The sequence below is a fragment of the Trichogramma pretiosum genome, unplaced genomic scaffold (assembly GCF_000599845.2).
Source record: "Trichogramma pretiosum strain Unisexual culture from Peru unplaced genomic scaffold, Tpre_2.0 scaffold69, whole genome shotgun sequence".
Lineage (NCBI taxonomy): Eukaryota > Metazoa > Arthropoda > Insecta > Hymenoptera > Trichogrammatidae > Trichogramma > Trichogramma pretiosum.
The window spans coordinates 738,209-756,495 of record NW_019641608.1 but is presented as its reverse complement, the minus strand read 5'-3'; the positions used below and the strand labels follow the sequence as shown (position 1 = coordinate 756,495).

Sequence of the window (18,287 nt, the reverse complement as noted above, 5' to 3'; positions counted from 1 at the left end):
CTGGTACACAAATCACAACAGACATAAGCTAATTTACTTGCTAATGTTTATAACAGCCGACTAGTATTCTGCACAGAAACAGCAGAATTAGCTTAGTTCACTTGCAAGTATAAGTTCTCTAGCAATAAATTGATATAAACCGATTATACAAATTGGGCTTTTTCGCAAAATTGATATCTACTTCAAACAGGTAAGAACATGCGCGAATTGCGAATATGACCTCACGTATGACGTACGGACAGCATCTGCAGAGCAGCTCTGCGGCAAACGCTATGATTCATTCGTATTTTAAAATCGAGTTGTGTTGGCTTGTTTACAAATATTGGCGGGTACGAGGGTAACCTTATTTGAGTCGATATGGTAGGAAACATCGATCGACTAATAGCAGAACAAACCGCGTGAACGGATGAAGCGTGCGTATATGAAACCAATTGGTGCACGCTATTGCGTCAGCCGCTGCAGTCCGCACTCTGTACACACGAGTCACGACTCTGCTGTGATCCCGTGTGCCGAGCAAAAATTGTACTACATACCGACTAAAAACAATATTTTTCCAAGGATAATTTAATACTTTGCTCCTGCTTACAGCGTCAACGCATAACCACGCAGCTTATACCCACAAACGTCACTGTTCATTGCAGCCTGTCAAAGTATTCGTATCTCGTATTATCTTAATCGAGATTTGAGAGCAATATCAAAGTAAGTACCTGATCATGACTGCTCTGTCTTTCTCGTTCCATCTATACTTATTTCAACTTGTTATCAATTCGAATAAAGCAGCTTGGCTGCCTAATACGACGGGAGAGGGAGTAAAATAGCAATGCCATTACGCGGTGTGTGGTTCATATTTTATATCTTCGTTTCATTTGGTTAGTGAACGAGACATTACATTTCGTCTGTGAGACGTCGTGGTGCTGTACGTCCTTTATACGATTTTTTAAGTTATTTTTAAAGCTCGTGATCTCTTTTCTTTTAGTAACATGAACATGAACCTTTCTCGTGATTGCAGTGATTATTTTTCCAGTGAAAATGTAAATATTATTCATTACTTAAATATTGCAGCATCCTGGATTTTTCACCATTTTCCACTTATTGCAATAAAACTTTCATTATTAATATTACACATTGCAACATCATTTATAATAAAACTTTATACCAAATCTCATTTAACAGATGTCACCAAAAACCAAGGATAATCCTAGAAATAGAAAAAAAGTATCTGCATCTGAGGATGATGATGACGAGGATTACAGAAAACGAAGAGATAGAAATAATCAAGCTGTTAAAAAATCAAGAGTTAAGAGCAAACAAAAAACACTACAAACTCTGGAAAGAGTCAATGAATTAAGAACAGAAAACGAATTACTGGAAGAAAAGATAAACATGCTTCAGAAAGAATTGGGTTTCCTTAAAGACTTATTTTTAGCTCAAGCTGGTACTTATGCTATTACTTGATTTTATTTGAAAATTAATATAAATAAATTGTTGATTGACTAACATTTGGCAAAACTATTTTAGGCAGCTCGAATGCTTTGAAACATTTTGAAAGCGTTAATTTACAAGAATTGTTGGGAGATGGCGAGGATGATAACTCAAAATCGTAACCGGAAGAATATACTTCAGTTCAATAAAGTGTTGACTTCAAAATAGTTTGCACAACTATTTTGATGCAATCTTGGTTTAATAAACTTTATGCTGACCAGTTTTGGATTAACTATAAAAGATATATATTGGCAGTACAGAAGAATTTTTAATTTTCAAGAAATTATTGAATCTGAGAGTCATTAAGCCAAAACAGGTCAATAAACTAAATGGCAATTTTTGAATTTGTCTTGTATTACAATAAGTTGATGGTTGATTAGCCATGCACGATCATTTGTTATGTTTTCTCAGAATGACATAATATTGTAGAATTGTTGCGTCATATTTTTTACCACGCTGAAAAATTTATCAATGTGTTGCTAGTGAAAAGCATATTTAAGAAAGAATTCTACAGCTTGTCAACTTTTTAACATTCTGTTTTTTCATAAGATCAGTGTATTTATTTTTATATGCATTTTCACATTGATGTAGCTGAAACTAAACTCTGTGAAGAACAAAATGAAAGGACATAAATGAGATATTTGTAAGTATTGTATAGATAATTTATGTGTATATATTATAGCATAACTTGGAAATATAACTGTAAATTATACATTAGTTGTAAAATTATTATTAATAAAGCAGTATGTTGATAATTAGCTAAAAATATGGTTAAAACGATTATTTATGAAAAAATGAGCAAAAAAAAATGTCGCTTGGTTTGCAACTTTCCAATCATTAATTATTATAAATATTTTATTTTAGGGCTAAGTTAAGTTTTCAAAGTTTTTATTGGCAAAAGTTTGGGTTACGTTTTCAGAAAATGGTGTAGGTGACGCTTTAGCACGCAATACGAATTAAATGGATTGTCAAAAGTGTCTGGGGAGGTTTTTAGTGAAAGCCGCGACATCTATCAGGATGAACGGCGAGCACGAAATGAGCGATCGACTGACTGGTAAGCGAGCCACTAGGTATAATCGGTACGCGAAGTACGAAATATAATTGTGCAAATAAAGTAATCGACGGCCGGAAGGAGCAGAGGAAGCATATAGGAGCAAAAAATAAGCGAATAGGAGGTCTGCATCGAGATTCGAGAGCGCATATCGGGCTGCATTGGGCGACACGCGGCGCTTTTACTCTCGTCAGCCGTCGCTGCTGGACTCTCTGGCAAAATGAGGGATTCGCAAGTCGACTGCTGTGCGGCTCGCGAGTGAGACGCGACTCGCGAGGACGAGGCGGGGCGCGCAGTCGCATCTCGCAAGTTCGCGAGATCGCAATTGGCAACGTTTATACACACACACACACGTTTACCTATATATATATCTATTGTATTATATTATTATTATATATATATATATATATATATATAGAATATAGATATGTAGGTGCAGTACATCCGACAGGTATAGAGGTATAGACATAGAAGAGAATAAAGTTGTATAGAGACACAAGTAAGAGAGTATATAGGTATCAGTGTGCGAGGTGCATATAGGTGTGCAGCTCTTACGTAGAGCGCGAGACTGTATTATATAGCTCGAGCAGTCGAGGGGGGGCTGGAGCGGAAGGGGCCGAGGAATCCCGACTGTCCCGAGTCGAGTAGACGGCCGAGAAGCGACGTTGTCATAATCGTCGAAACTCGAAGACAGCTTTTCGCGCGAGCCGTCGACTGTCCGGAGTCTTATACCTATACATATATATATATATATAATATATACATCCACGACTATAGACAAAGGGGCTATATATTACAGCGAGGCGTGAGCTAACATCAGTATATAAGCAGCAGCAGTAGCAGCGATGTGTCATGCGTGTGTATCCGTGCGTTATATGTGTTACACGCGTGAATATCGCTCGCGTGTAGCAGTCCATTGCTAGCACCTATCCAAGTACGTGAGATTATTCGCTCAGTTAGTTTTATTCGCGCCGCACCGACGACTACTCGACTAGTCAACGACGACGACGGCGACGGTGACAACGACGCGAGGGTATATACATGTATGTAGCATATATATATTGGTAGATCTGTGTGCTGCTGCTGCTGCTGCTGCTCCGCTCTTGTGTCTGCTCGCTGTGTCAGTGGCCAGCCCACTGGCCAGTGCGTGCGTTCCGTGCGTGTGTCTATGTGTGTTATTGTGCTTAATCGTGCTTGTGCAGATATCCTGAGCCGCGTCGATCGAGTGCTATAAAGTCTCGTCTGCAGCCCGTGTTCAGTACAAGCTCTAGCAGTCCCCGAGTCGCTGCGAGTCGTTGTCGTCGTCGTCGTCGTCGGCGGCACTCGTCACTCGCCCTGATGTACGAGGCAGCTCTTCTCGTTTATAGGTAAGCATCAGCAGTAGCAGCAGCAGCAAAGAGCACGCGTGTGTCGTTGGACGTTTTGCTCCGATATCAGCTAGTGTTGGACGCCGAGCTATCGAGCTATAGCTTCTCTGGATATCGGTGTGCTTCCACACAGTCTCGAGTCCACAGGCACGTCCTATACGTCCTATTGGTCGGCGTAGGCTTCTGCAGCAAAGCTTCAACGGTAGAAGCGTAATCAAGCTCGCGTATACGGATCGAGTTGGGCGCAGGATAGCTTCGATGGTCGCTTTCGGCTCGCGAGTCTCGCTTTGTTTGTACGCCACCGTTGATGAATATCGCGCACAGTCGGCCGCGGTGAAAAGGAACGAGATGGAGAGCGAGAGCAGTCGGATTGATAACGCACCACATAATATAGGAGCAGAAACAGAAACTGTAGGCGTTCTCTCTCTCTCTCTCTCTCGTTGACTCGGAGCGAGTTTGGCTCCGCGATCGTGTCTATATGTGTTATAGGTGCTGCTTTTGCTCGCGAAAATTGCCTCTTGGTTGCTCGAGAGAAGCACGGCTGCGGCGGCGGGCGTACGCGCGATATACGACGACGGCCGAACTGCCATCACCGGCGCTCGCACTCGTTCTCTCTCTCTCTCTCTCTCTCTCGCTCCCTCTCCGTATTCGCAGACACACATCTATGCGAAATTGCGAAGCGAGCCAAAACGAGTACGAGCACTGCGACGACGACAGCCAAATGCGACGAGCCAACTGGAAAGAGAAAACGCAAACACGCAGCGGCAGTTTTGCCCTCCGAATCGTTTCATCTCTTGTTCCAGAAGCTGCTGCTGCTGCTGCTGCAGATAAAGCTCCATGCCAGTGTCGCGCAGCTTCTTGCGGTCTGCCTGATTCCGCGACTCTACTTGCTCGCACCTATACAGCCGCGTCTGTGCCCATGTGTGTACATGTGACGAAACCAGTTGACTGACTGTTCCGACGCACTGCGCCTCTCTGCCCATCTAGTGTACGTGTTATAAGTAACTACGACATCTCGACGACGGGAGCTACATCCAAGTGCATGTGTATGGACTCTCTTATAGGTGTTGGTGCATACGCGACCGAGTGAGTGATGGTTGAAACGAAAACCTTCGCGTCGCTATAAATTGGCTACGCTTTGCGTTTTCCTCCTTATCTTTGCTTATCTCTCTTTATCTCTCTCTCTCTCTCTCTCTCTCTCTTGGTATATTTATCTAGGAAGCTGCCTTTAGTGGGTGAGTTTTGTTTTTCTTCTTTCGATTTCTTTGCAAAGTGAGCTTTTAGCCGAGGTTAGTGCTAGAGATGAGCTTTTCACAGGCCACAAGGAGCTAAAGCTCGCTGAGCAAGCTACACACATAGTATATAGCATAGACTCGGAGTCGCACACGTACACGGATGAAGGGTAGTTCGAGTCTGTCACACCGTCCGCTGAGCGAGACAGAGAGCGAGTGCGAGAGGCGCTGCTAGCAGACGACATGTTGGTTGCAGGAGTCATCGAGACTCGCTCGTTGCAACTAGTGCTTTCCATCTTACGAGCCATGTCATAAGTTATGTGTGCAGTGCCAGTGACAAAAACAAACGTATTTCGGAGCAAAGCTTTAACGAGTTCTGCTCGGTGTCGTTTTCGTATCACGAGTGCGACAACTATTGGCTGCCGACGAAAACTCTTTTATTATTGAGATATCCTAGAGGGAGAGTGAGTTTTTAGCTTGTGCAAGCACGCACCATATGATCGCCGCCACCGCCTTCCGTCGTTTCTCCATTCTCCCGTGCTCCGCCGCGATAACCTAAGGAATGCGTGGGAGCATCGTCATTCGTCGCGTGTATATCCTACCGAGTCGCGGAATGCACACGCACAGCTCGTTTCTCGGCCTATTATTATTTTTCAAAGATATGTACAGCCAATCCGATTATGCCGTAGGACAATATGATTGCACTCAAAACGAATTCACTCGCGTAGTAGAGTAGCTTCGCTTTGATTGATCCGCCTAAGAAGGCGACGCGATCGCAAGTTGCCTGCAACGTCGCTACGTTTTCGCTCATCTTCCTTCGCCGCCACTTAGCGACTTGACGCAGCAGATCCTATCGCGTATTTCGACCGGCAAAGTCGACCACGACTTTTTCGAGTCCAAGCGTTCATCTCCTCCGTGCTGCTGTATCTGTCCAGAGTTGGAGCTTTACGTTGATCTAGATGCCGGCCCGAGAAAGAAGAAATAAAAGAGAAAAATTTAATCGTGTCCGCCTAGTGAAATATTGCAAGACGAGCAGATTTTCTTACAATTTGACAAAATTGCAAAATTAACGTACATGTAAATAGTTGCGGTGTCGATGACTGTGATGACTGTGTCGAGCACTACTACTACTACTACTACTACTACTATTGCTATACTAGAGCGTCGTTGCTGTGTTCTCTGGAATAGTAGTAGAGTCTCGCGAATCGGGCGGTACTTTGGATTTAGTAAAGTAAAAATAAAACAGCGCACGGCAGAATCGGCATCGCCGACAGACTGGAAAGTCGCTGCAGAGGAGGCGAATATTTGCTCGAATATACGAGTCGGCTCGTCTCTGCCTCGATGCTCAAAGTAAAGAGCCAAAGTCAGAAAACGCGATAAAATAGACAGTTTTTTTTGGCCTTTTTTGTGCTTTAAAGCAAACACGTACAATTGTAAAATGTAAAAATGTAAAAATTGCAGAAGCTGCCATCAATCGGAGCAGTAGCGGCGATGCCGTCGATCGCTCGGTCGTAAACAACGACGACGACGAGAAGAAGCAAAGGAGCTGCGATCTTGGCTCGTTCCAAGCCGCATTCGATCCAAGAGGCAACGGCTCAAAGGCTATACACTGTCGTCGGCACAGGTGAAGGAGGATATAGCTGTCGTAGCTGCGAGCTGCGGCAGTCAGCAGCAGCGTCAGGATTCGTCGACGTCGTCGCTGTCGCCGCACCGTAAGCACAAGAGCAAAAGAGAAGGAGGAGGAGGAGGAGGAGGCTGCGACGAATCCGAGGACGAGGAAGACCACGAGGCTCAGGCCCGACGCGGCTTGCTGAGCGGCCAACAAGCAGCGGCTACTACAACAGGTGGTGGTGCTGGAGCCGAGAGCGTCAGCGACAGTAGTACTGGGGCCGCTGCAGCCGCAGCCGCTGCCGCTGCTTCGGTACAGGCAGCAGCGGCGAGCGCAGCCGCCGGCGGACTCGCCTGTCTATCCTGTGTCATGGGGTGCTTCGGCAGTCAGAGCAGCAAACAGGGCCAGGATGACAGCAAAAACCAAAAGAGGCGCAGCGACGCCATCACCAGGCAGCTCCAAAAGGATAAGCAGGTCTATCGAGCCACTCATAGGCTTCTGCTGCTCGGTACGTTGCTTTTATTCAGCCAGCCCCCTCACAGCAACATTTACATCGATTTCATTGCTAATCTCCATCCTTTTTATTGCTCTTTTATTGCAGGTGCGGGAGAATCCGGCAAAAGTACAATCGTCAAGCAGATGAGAATACTCCACGTCAATGGCTTCAGCGAAACGTGAGTTCTGAGCGCTTTCCTCTTTGCCTCGACAACAAAGTTCGACTCGTTAGCTTGTAGCCGTGTCGCTTTCGTTCGTCATCGCTAAGGAGGAAATTGTCGAGTCAATCTACCGCCAGCGACTCGTCGCTTTGCGCCAACTCAAATTTAGCAAATGACACGCGCGTACATTCGTTTATATAATTAAATCGACCATTTATAAGCTTTGCGCGCTTATATCGCATCGGTATCGCATTATAATGCGCCACTTGACGCTTGCTATGATCAAACCAAGTTCAACGGCGTTTGTTTTCATTAGCGATTGCTCTGCTTTTTTCTTCCTTGTAAATAATCATTGAGTTTGCAAACGATTAATTTTGCCGCTTTTTTAAATTGCATTCATCGTGTACGTTCAAGCGCTTATCGATTCGTCTTCTGTCTCCAGATGTGTCTCGAGGGATCGCGATTTGAATCAACCGAATTACACGATTTTCTCCATTTCGACGCTCGCCTTTTTTTGTCTACGTACACCTTATAATATTCAGCCAAATCTCCTATACTTGGCCTACTTTCGCTGTCATCATAAAGCTCGTAAACTCGTAATTTTTTTCTTTTCTTAAACACTTCTTAAACATCTGAACCAACAGTTCGATGTCTGCACTGCTCGATGTTTTTCAATTCTTATCAAAAGTCAAACTTGAGATTTCGACGAACAAAAATCGACGAAAAAAAGACGCTTGAACGCTTGAAAAAATCTGCCGCTTAATCTATCCCCTCTCATCTATAGACTCATTAATATGCCATTATTATTCATATTATACGAGCAGCTGACGATTAATTTCAACTGGCTATATTATGACATAAATATGACACTTCAACGAATGAAATTAACTCGGTACTTTTTGATTACAGAGAAAAACGGCAAAAAATCGAAGATATAAAGAAAAACATCAGGGATGCCATCGTGGTAAGTTAAAAAAAAGGGGCAAAGCGCAGCAAAAGCTCTCGACAAAGGCTCGACCATTGATGATTCTAACGTATTATTGCAGACGATAACCAGTGCGATGAACACATTGACGCCGCCCGTGACGTTAGAAGATCCTGCCAATCAGAGCAGAGTCGACTACGTACTCGACGTCTCAACTTCGCCGGACTTTGATTATCCTCCGGTAAGTTTAATACGGACACGCATTTCTCGCTTCCCATTGTGTTTTTAAGCCATGTCATTTGCTCGACCTGAAATTCGACACAGCGCATCGGCACGAACCATTGTAAAATATTTCAAACTCCGAGAGAGCGAGTGAAATGTTGAACATTGTCTGCCATGCATACGCGTACGGTATAAGGGTCAGTGCTCGCATTTTTGCCTCTGCGACGGAATGCGGATGGACCATCGTCGCGAGAGCGATTATCGACGACACGTGACGAAAGAGCCATCCGTCTCGGGGCTTGTTATCGAGAGCTCACAGCTATACACGCGTGTTTCACTGTAGATGTAATGGGGTTCGCAGGTGAAATAAACACGTTTCCCAACAACAAGAGCATTGTAACAAATATCCAAGCGTGAAATTATGTATAGGAACGTATTCTTCCGTGTTTGAGGGCTTTCCGTTACTCTCTCTCTCTCTCTCTCTCTCTTTCTCTCTCTTTTGCACTCAATGAATTCGAAGCGTTGACTTTCCTTGGTTGCTCGGGCAATCATTTATTTTTCAAATTTCAAATGTGCCGATTTATTTACAAGTTTTGTTTGTGCGCTAGCACGTGGATTAATCCTGATTCGAAATGCGTATACGCGTACAGGCTCCTCTCGCACTGCTTCGAAAGCTCGTGGTATTTATCTTTCATTTCCGATGCCGAGGATAAAAGGCAAACGAGCGAATATCTTTGCGAGATGAAAATAAAACGGTCGTTTTGAAAAATGAAGAAAAAAAACTGTCAAATATTTTTCCGTGCAGTTATTTTTGAACGCGTGCGTGCTCGCTGCTCGAGGCAAAGAGCGAGAGAGAGAGAGAGAGAGAGAGAGAGAGAGAGGATAGACAGCGTCAAAGCTCTGGATTGATACTTTTTTATTTGCCGAAAGCTCGGGGGTAAAAAAGATGTTACCGATGAGTAATTTACTGCGGTGCAGCTTTCGACTGAGCTTTAGCTACAAATAAATCATGCAAACAGTCGAGCAACTCACACAGTTTGCTGGTAATGGCTGTTTATCGTTGCTCGCCGATGTATTAATTAAGCTATTAATTAAAGAAACGAATTAGCCAAGTAGTAGCGTTGGCTTGAGACTCGGACAGCTCGGGAGCGGCGAGCTTTTCTCCTCGTCGGGGGCCGTGTGTTTTCGCTTGTAGGACGCAGCTCTGTAGAACGGAACGTGACGCTGCGCTAAATGATGCAGAGAAAAATACGATAGGCGCGCATGCTTTTAATTAGTTGCATACGTATCACACCTACGTGCGCGCACACACACACACACACACACTCAACACACCTATCTCGTGCACAAATATATGGCGCATAATTCCCGTTCTTGCCGCTCGTTTGCGCCATTTGCCCGGCTCTATTTCGCTGCTCGACTCGACTGGTTGGCAAATACCGCGAGCATATTAATGTGACGCTCGGGAGAAGAGCCATTTTTTTCCCTTCCTCCCGTTTCTCGTTTCTTCTGACCCTCTGAATTTTTTGCTTCGCTCGCTCGATATCTCCGAATCGTTTCTCGGGCTATTTTAATACGATTAAATCGCATGTATCTACACAGCTAATAGATGAATCAGTTCTATAATTAGTACTCGCTTGTAACATAAAAGTTGTCGAAAAGTTTTGAATGAAAAACGAATTAATTTAGCTGCAGAAAAATTGGAGTACCGTGAAGCAAATGCGTGTGGATAGCCGATGCAAAATCAGCTTTTTATCAAAATTTCATTAACAACTCGTTCGTTGTTCAACTAATTTTATATATTTTACTTGGCTTACTTGATAAGTGTCAATAAACCAACCAATCATTCACCGAATTATGCAATTTTATGTCTAAGATCTCTTTTCAAATAAAACCTACGATTATCTCACTTTTTTTCTCTTTTCTTCATCCATCAATGAAATGAATATTTGATCATTGAAAAAGTTTCATTTTCGGAAAACGATTTGTTATTCGATTGTCGATATGCTTGTTTATCGCGCTCACTCCGCGTATATATATATGTAATACTTTGTGAACCTCTGCAATACTGACTGTAATTACTACCTTTCTGGACCAAATTTCAATTAGTTGAGTCATCGCGAAAAAAATCCCTGAAAATCAATGGTTTTCGTACATTCGATGAATTTCAAGAATTTCAACATTTTCTAATATTATTATAAGAGTAAATTTGGCAATGCAGTCGTAAAAAATATCGAGCTTACATGTATTATTCAAGTAATAATTTAATCAAAGTCAATTTATATAAAAGAAAGAAGCGGCGACAAATGGTCCTTTGGGAATGAGCTTATAGAAAATAGAGTTTTTCGGGTAAGCACGCGCATATGGACGCGCTTCGCGTACAAATGCCCATTGAGCCTCAAGTTTTGTCAGGCTCGGCGGCAAATTATAGGAGGCTGCTTTGCGATATAAGCCTTGGGTCGTTCTTCCAAAAAACAGCGAGGGAGAGGCTACTTGCAGAAACATGGCACGTAGCTTATTGCCGCGAGAAACATAGTCAGTCTGCCTGTACATATTATATAAAAAAAAAATATCTATGTCTAGATAATATATCCCATATATCGAGGCTGTTGACGAAAACCAGCACATTTACGTTAAAAAATGGATTTAAAGTATGCAACTGGCGTCAATCGAGCACTCGAGACAATGTAAGCCTCCTCACTACGAACAGAGAAAAACATAAGAGTCAAAATTGCAATTAGATTTTTCGATTATATAAATTGAGGAAATATTCGATTTTGAATTTGAGAAACTTTAGTGAATCGTTCGATAGTGCGGATAGTACATGGGTTGTAGTTGCGAGAAAACGCGGAAAAAGAGCAAAGTAGAGGTCATAAGTAGTGTGCATAAGATACGCGTCCAATAATAACAATGGTACATGGTGTATAGGAAAGGTGCTGCAGCGTCCACACTATGCTTTGTTTACGTTTTCTCGACGGTGCAGAATGAATTTATCAATGTGCACAAATATATGTTACATAGAGAGACAGAGCTTGACCTGTACATAGGTATATAGGGATAACGCTTGAAAATAAGGGATAGGTATTGGAGAGCGAGAAAGAGTACGAGAGAAAGCAATGACACCTCGTCGCTGTTCTATTTGCGATCACGTCGCAGCGTCGTACAGAGGCTACATATCGCTGAATTATTATGCATCGAGAGGCAATTATTATATAGCCGATTGATCGCTCGACACATACAAACAAACATACGAGTTGTCGCTGAGTCGCGAAGATCGACGCTCGAGTCAACAACAACTGCAAATTGCAATTATCATTTACGATCGCCGAAATACGATGCGTCGAAAGTAATCAAGTCGAAAAGTAGTCGGAAAAGAAGAAACGCGCCCGTTTGTCTGAATTTCACCCGTTATCCGGGCATTCGCTCCGTTTTCTTTGCATGTCATTTCGTTTGGTAGAAGGCGCGCGCTTAGACGATTTTGAACTTAATTCAGTGCACTAAAAATTGCTTCGTTTTCTCTGCTTGCAGGAGTTTTACGAAAAGGTGGAGGCGCTTTGGAAGGACCGAGGCGTGCAGCAGAGCTTCGAAAGGAGCAACGAGTATCAACTCATCGACTGCGCCAAATAGTGAGTGTCCAACATCTTTTTTCACACGTACAATCGATGCATAATTGCATAGGTAGGATTGCGAGCGAACGGAGAAAGAGTAAAGAAGGAAAAAAAAGTAAAGTAAAAAATAAGACAGGGTCTTTAGCGTATTTACCGGCGTGGCGTAGTTTACCTATACGAGCGTACGTACGTACTAGTATACAGGCGGTAGCGTCAGATCGCGCAAAAAGCGTTCATCAACGTCCATCTAAAAATAACTCGAGCGTTTTCATAATACACACACGCGCGAGCACACATATCGAGATTGGTGCTCGTGAGCACGATGCGTGTATGCTTGCAGCCTATGCAGCTAGAAAGAGAGCTTGCGGACGCGCCTGCGCTCTCGACTCGGCTTACTTGGCGCGGCTATCTCGCGCGCGACAGATGCACACACTTGCTGGGTGTGTACGTGCATTTACCTATAGCCAGCCAAGCTATGCATTCGCGCGCACGATACCGTCGCGTAGCTGCTGCTGCTCTCTTGAAAAAGGAAACGAAAATCCGATGAAGTGGACAAGCCGAGAGAGGGACTGGTCGATGACCCGAAGCTCCAGCATCCGACCGAGAGCATTTCTTTGGCTTGGCCCATATCTATTGGGACTCGAGCGAGATTCTCTTTAATTTTTCTCGAGTAGTACGAGGCCGAAACGCTGCTGCTGCTGCTGCTGCTGCAGCCACGACTCGAAACGTAAATAAAGAGAGAGAGAGAGAGAGAGAGAAAAGAACTCGCCAGCTCGACTGTCATGTGCTTTTAATTTGTGCCTCGTGCACGCCCGACCTACAATAATACGTGTTTCCTCGGCACTAATTCCTCATTGTTCGCGCGAGATTCTTTATTTTTCCTCCAAAGTCGCGGATAACACAGAGATGAAACTATCTCTCGTTGTTTTCTCTTTGCTTCTTTACTCGACTCATTCATTAGTTTGCATTCGATATATTGTACCGCAGCTGGTGACAAGTCCAACGTCGCCTACCTCGTTCTGCGATAATGCCAACATATCGCAAGAGTAGTTACGGTATTGCTCGCAATATGGGCAGAATACAGCTCGGAAAAAGTTTTTGAAAAAAAAAGTTTGCTAGCGCGAATGCGGCGACAATGTGTCGACGCGCAAAAAGTCTCTCTCTCTGTTGCGCTTGCGATTGCATCGAGCCGCTCGATTGAAAGGTCGCGCTATGTGTACATATATATATATAATAATAAAACATCGCCGGCGCTCGTTGTAGCTGGCCATGCCCGCGTACTCTACGACTCGCGCCGTATATATATAACTCGCGCGCGGTGCAGTGAGACGACGGCCTACGGGAGAAGGGAGCTCGCTGCTCGCCCACAAAGCTTCTGGCCGAGCCGAACTATGGGAAACAAAATCGATGCATATTAAACTTATCGACTCGCTTAGAACGAGCGAGAGCGACCAGAGGCTTTTTTGACACACGACTCGTGTCTCGCATACTCGTAGGCTCGAGCTTACGGCAAACTATAGCGACCGAGCAACGTTGCATGATCGTTGCTGAATTACGTTATAAGCTTGCCTCTCTCTCTCTCTCTCTCTCTCTCTCTGATATTGCTTGCAATTGCGCCGAGTCATCGTTCTGCGGCGTAATTTCGTCAACTTTGATCAATTAACTAAACGAGCATCAATCAATTTATAAAGCCAGACTCGATCGTTAATACGAGCGCGCTGCTGCATTCCTCTTCGTACACATTTCTCTCTCTCTCTCTCTCTCTCTCTCTCTCTCTCTCTCTCTGCGTCTCTTTCTGCCAGTCACTTCATTTTGATATCGCTGCTCGTTTGACTATTTCACTTTGTACACGCATTACAAACACACAAAACACACATACATGTCATTGAGAATGCGCTCCACTCTCCGTATATAAACATACACTCAAGCCATGTACGCATCATTTGCCTCTACTCCGCAATGCCTTCCGATTTCTAACTCGAGCCCGCCTTTTTTCACGTTCGACTCTCTTCATTTTCAACGTTTCCTTCAATTTTTCTTTACTTCGCTCAAGCTTAATTGAGATAAGACTTGTGTAAACAATTAAAGCTAAACTTGAGTAGAAACCAGAGCTATTGATCTTTTTCTACTCAACGCACTCAACAGCGATGAGCTCTTCTTTCAAGCCCTTCTATTTAAATACTACTTTAATTACAACTTAATTTATTATTTTCCTAAAATACTGCTTAAGGATTTTTTTCCACTTGCATTCGTGTTGAATTTTATTTGGTCGAACAAAAGTAAAAAATACGCTTGCAGTAGGCTCATATCGCTCCTAAAGCTCTGAGCAGCTTCTTGTCAAGAACGAGCAAATGCATTCGACAAAGAATAGCAAATCTTGTGTGAAAAAAAGTATACATAATCATTGTTCTCCTCGCAATACGTATTAATAAGAGCCTACGAGCTCGCTCTCTTTGGCTTTGCTCGTTCTCTTGCCGACCGACAATTCGCCGACTTATTATAACTCAACGCAGCTCAAAAAATCTTTTTATAAACCCAGAGTAACCTTGCTTACTCGTGCGCCACGTCAATTTTACAATACTAAATCATTGTACTCGGGAGAAAAAATATGAAAAATTCCAACAATAAAATAATTGACCAATGGCGAGAGTCAGCTCGAAATCTATATTACACGGCATTTATTGTTATAGCCTCGAGCGAACACAGTCACATACACATACAACCGTATAAAATATAACATCACGACCATGTTTTGATAACGAAAGTTGCGAAAGCTCCTGATCATTACTTCAATACGATGCCCCTTTGCGATTCGTCGTCTTGATGTTTACAAAGACTCGTATCATTGTAGCAAGAATATATTAAGCGGATCTTAGTTTTTAGTAAGCCAAACATCTTGCGACTTTATTTTCTCTTTTTAAACGAAACATGGATGTTAAAAAGTGTAAATTTTCAAGGGTGCAGCTATGAAAATTAAGATTTAGAACATTTCTAATGAGAGAAAATGCCATGGCTTCTATAACGATGATAAAAAAGCTTCTAATGAATCTCGTTCAAGATTTTGGCAAGTGCTAAAATTTGCGTAAACCTGTGCTATCCGCTGGTTTTCGACCAGTATAGCAAATGAAAATTAAGTAGACTCGTTCTCGCATTCTCTTTTTCGTTCGATCGACGCGCTCGCGGTTTCTGTAATCCCCTTCGGCTGCGATTGAACGACATATAAATCTCACCACTTGTTCTTTTCTTACAGCTTCTTAGACAAAGTAGCCATCGTAAAGCAAAAAGACTACACACCCACGGAACAAGTAAGAACCTTTTTTCATTTAATTTTACTCGACTTATGGCCTTTGAATAATTGAAATGAAAATTTGTTCGCTGTGTTGCAGGATATACTTAGATGTCGTGTTTTGACATCTGGTATCTTCGAAACGCGATTTCAAGTGGACAAAGTAAACTTTCAGTGAGTAGCTGACTTGTGACGATAGACTTGTGATCGAAGCGCTCATTTGACATTCACTCGGCATTCGTTTGACATTTTTCAGCATGTTCGACGTGGGTGGTCAGCGAGACGAGCGAAGAAAGTGGATACAATGCTTCAACGACGTTACAGCCATTATATTTGTGACGGCATGCAGCAGCTACAATATGGTGCTCAGAGAAGATCCGACCAAGCTTCGCTTAAGGGAGAGTCTCGATTTATTCAAAAGTATCTGGAACAATCGGTGCGTTTGCTTGAAACTCGTTGCGACTAATTGCTTCGCTTCGCCGACTAGATTACATCAATCAACTCCTCGTCTTTTCTTTTTCCAGGTGGCTTCGCACAATATCGGTCATTTTGTTTTTAAACAAACAAGATCTGCTCGCGGAAAAAATAAAGGCGGGCAAGCACAAATTAGAAGACTATTTTCCTGATTTCGGCAGGTATCTCACGCCAACGGAGCCTGGCGTCGCTGCTGATCCCGGCGAGGCACCCGAAGTCATTAGGGCCAAGTACTTTATTAGGGACGAATTTCTAGTAAGAATATAAATCATTTTTCATTCATAAAACACACAACTTGTACGAAAAATCACTATTTTTATTTGCGAAAACAATGATTTTTCGGCAAAAAAGCCCAATTACTCTCTATTCGTCTTAAAAAGTACATCTTTGTGATGATTGCTTTTAATCGAAATCGAAACATTTCGCGAGTTCGTTTCTGTCCCTAGCCTCCGTAAATTCAACGCGGTGCTGATTAATTAAAACGTCTTTCCTTGAAATTTTCCAGCGCATAAGCACGGCGAGCGGCGACGGCAAACACTACTGTTATCCACATTTTACGTGCGCCGTCGATACGGAGAACATCAAGCGAGTATTCAACGACTGTCGGGACATCATTCAGCGAATGCATCTCAGGCAATACGAGCTTTTGTGACTTATTCGAGCCCCTACACATCTCAAACGACGTGTTAAAAATAATACTATGAATTATTGTCATTTGGATTATGATTATGATGAGCATCGTAATCATCGTCAAAATGTTGATAATTGTTATACTGTCGGCGAGCTGATGATGAATCCAGATAGAGTCGAAGCAGCTACATACTGTCCAACCACGTCGTCGTGGTGGCCAGAAGATTACTACGACCACTCATCGTCTACATTAGCTTTGGTGGCGCTCAAGTACGATCGTTCAAAACCGTTACTCGATACCGTCGCACAACCATCTCCGGATAAGCACCGATCAATCCAAGTCACTCGCAAATGCGGCCAGTGATCGTGTGCGCTAACGATAATATTTATGAAATTAAATGAAATAAAACGCCATTTTTACCTACTTTCGGGAGGTCCGGGGAGCTTGGGTGGGCTCTCCATTTTTTCACCTCGTCAAAAAAGCGTACACTCACACAACACACATCAACATTAAACAAACTACATAGCATATACGTATTATAAAATATATACACACACATATTCTTCATACATCATACGGAAATTTACACGTATATATAAAAAATGATTCATTATTCATCGCAAGCGATGACGACAAAAAAATTTGTAACGCCATTTAATTGATATAAACAAATATTACATAATAATAACAATAAACGATTATCATATGAAAACTCGTCTACTCAACTTGAAATGAAAAGAAACAAACAATAAATTATAAAATAATTAAATATTGCAAAGTTAGAGCGTAAATAAAAAAATCAGAGTGCGAATGAAATAGCTATTGTACGTAAATTTATTAATTAATAATTGGTGAGAAATATACGTATACGTTTGCGATGTATTACTTATACGATTATTCCAAGGGTAATCGCTTAGACTTATATGCGTACAAGAAAAAAGATTGAAATTAATAAATTATAAAACACAGGTAAAAAGAACAGCAATGAAATATTGTAATAGTTTAATATTTAGTGGGCCACGTTTCATCTTGGATGCTGATGTATCATGATACATGCATCTAAATACGTATAAATACATTTTAATGACAGGCAAGAAGTTATATTGAACGTATGAACCTACTAAAACAATCAACACTGTCGGATATTATTTTTTCTCATTTATTTACACGATTAATAAACAGTACACAGTCGAAGCAGAGATATGTATAGCATGTTCAAACAAATAACAATTTGTCCGTCATATCGCGTTTGAAAATGCGAGTCTTGGCTAAATATGATAAATTTGTATAGTCGTTTAGATAAAGTCCAAACGAGAAAAACGAATTTTCAGCGAACTTTTCTCGACATTTTGCACATTACGCATGGAAAATGAAGGAAAATTTTTGGAGTCGAAGTGTGTGATGATCTCTTTTTATATGTAAAAAATGATATTGCCCGTGTCTGTACCTTACTCACCTCCAGGAGAGTGAAAATTCTTTTTGAGAAATGTTATCATTGCAATATTCATTCGAGGATAACTCGAACGCCTTCATTCTCATTGCGTACTTGGTTGCATTGTAAAAATCAAAGTCTTTTTTTTACATTTATTGTGAATCTTTTTTACTTGTTGGAAAAGTTTTAAACGTGCACTAAATAAATACCAGATTGATATTCTTCTGCGATTCTGTGTTTAAGATTTACGATACATCATCTTTGAAGTAAAATCCGTTTTTTTCCGTTTTACTATACCATTTCGATTGGTTG

The 18,287-nt window shown here is 42.3% G+C and overlaps 2 protein-coding genes across 6 annotated transcripts; both read left to right on the top strand.

Annotated features, from left to right (window-relative positions):
- Positions 1-61: 61 nt before the first annotated feature.
- On the top strand, positions 62-2,248 carry LOC106648595 (CCAAT/enhancer-binding protein gamma). Of its 5 annotated transcripts, none has more exons than XM_014365601.2 (4): positions 62-190; positions 589-699; positions 1,174-1,435; positions 1,519-2,194. In XM_014365601.2, exons 3-4 carry the CDS (start codon positions 1,174-1,176, stop codon positions 1,602-1,604), a joined length of 348 nt encoding a protein of 115 aa, XP_014221087.1. In that variant the 5' UTR covers positions 62-190; positions 589-699; the 3' UTR covers positions 1,605-2,194. The 5 variants fall into 5 exon arrangements, with proteins under 5 accessions (XP_014221087.1, XP_014221086.1, XP_014221085.1 ...); XM_014365600.2 differs by lacking the exon at positions 62-190 and adding an exon at positions 367-522; XM_014365598.2 differs by lacking the exons at positions 62-190; positions 589-699 and adding exons at positions 862-869; positions 977-1,031 and having other exon boundaries at positions 1,519-2,248.
- A 4,377-nt stretch (positions 2,249-6,625) lies between these two features.
- LOC106648594 (guanine nucleotide-binding protein G(s) subunit alpha) lies at positions 6,626-18,205 on the top strand. The gene is made up of 10 exons (XM_014365595.2): positions 6,626-7,249; positions 7,343-7,415; positions 8,307-8,361; positions 8,444-8,563; positions 12,073-12,170; positions 15,403-15,457; positions 15,539-15,612; positions 15,695-15,874; positions 15,963-16,167; positions 16,418-18,205. Exons 1-10 carry the CDS (start codon positions 7,111-7,113, stop codon positions 16,562-16,564), a joined length of 1,146 nt encoding a protein of 381 aa, XP_014221081.1. The 5' UTR covers positions 6,626-7,110; the 3' UTR covers positions 16,565-18,205.
- Positions 18,206-18,287: the final 82 nt, after the last annotated feature.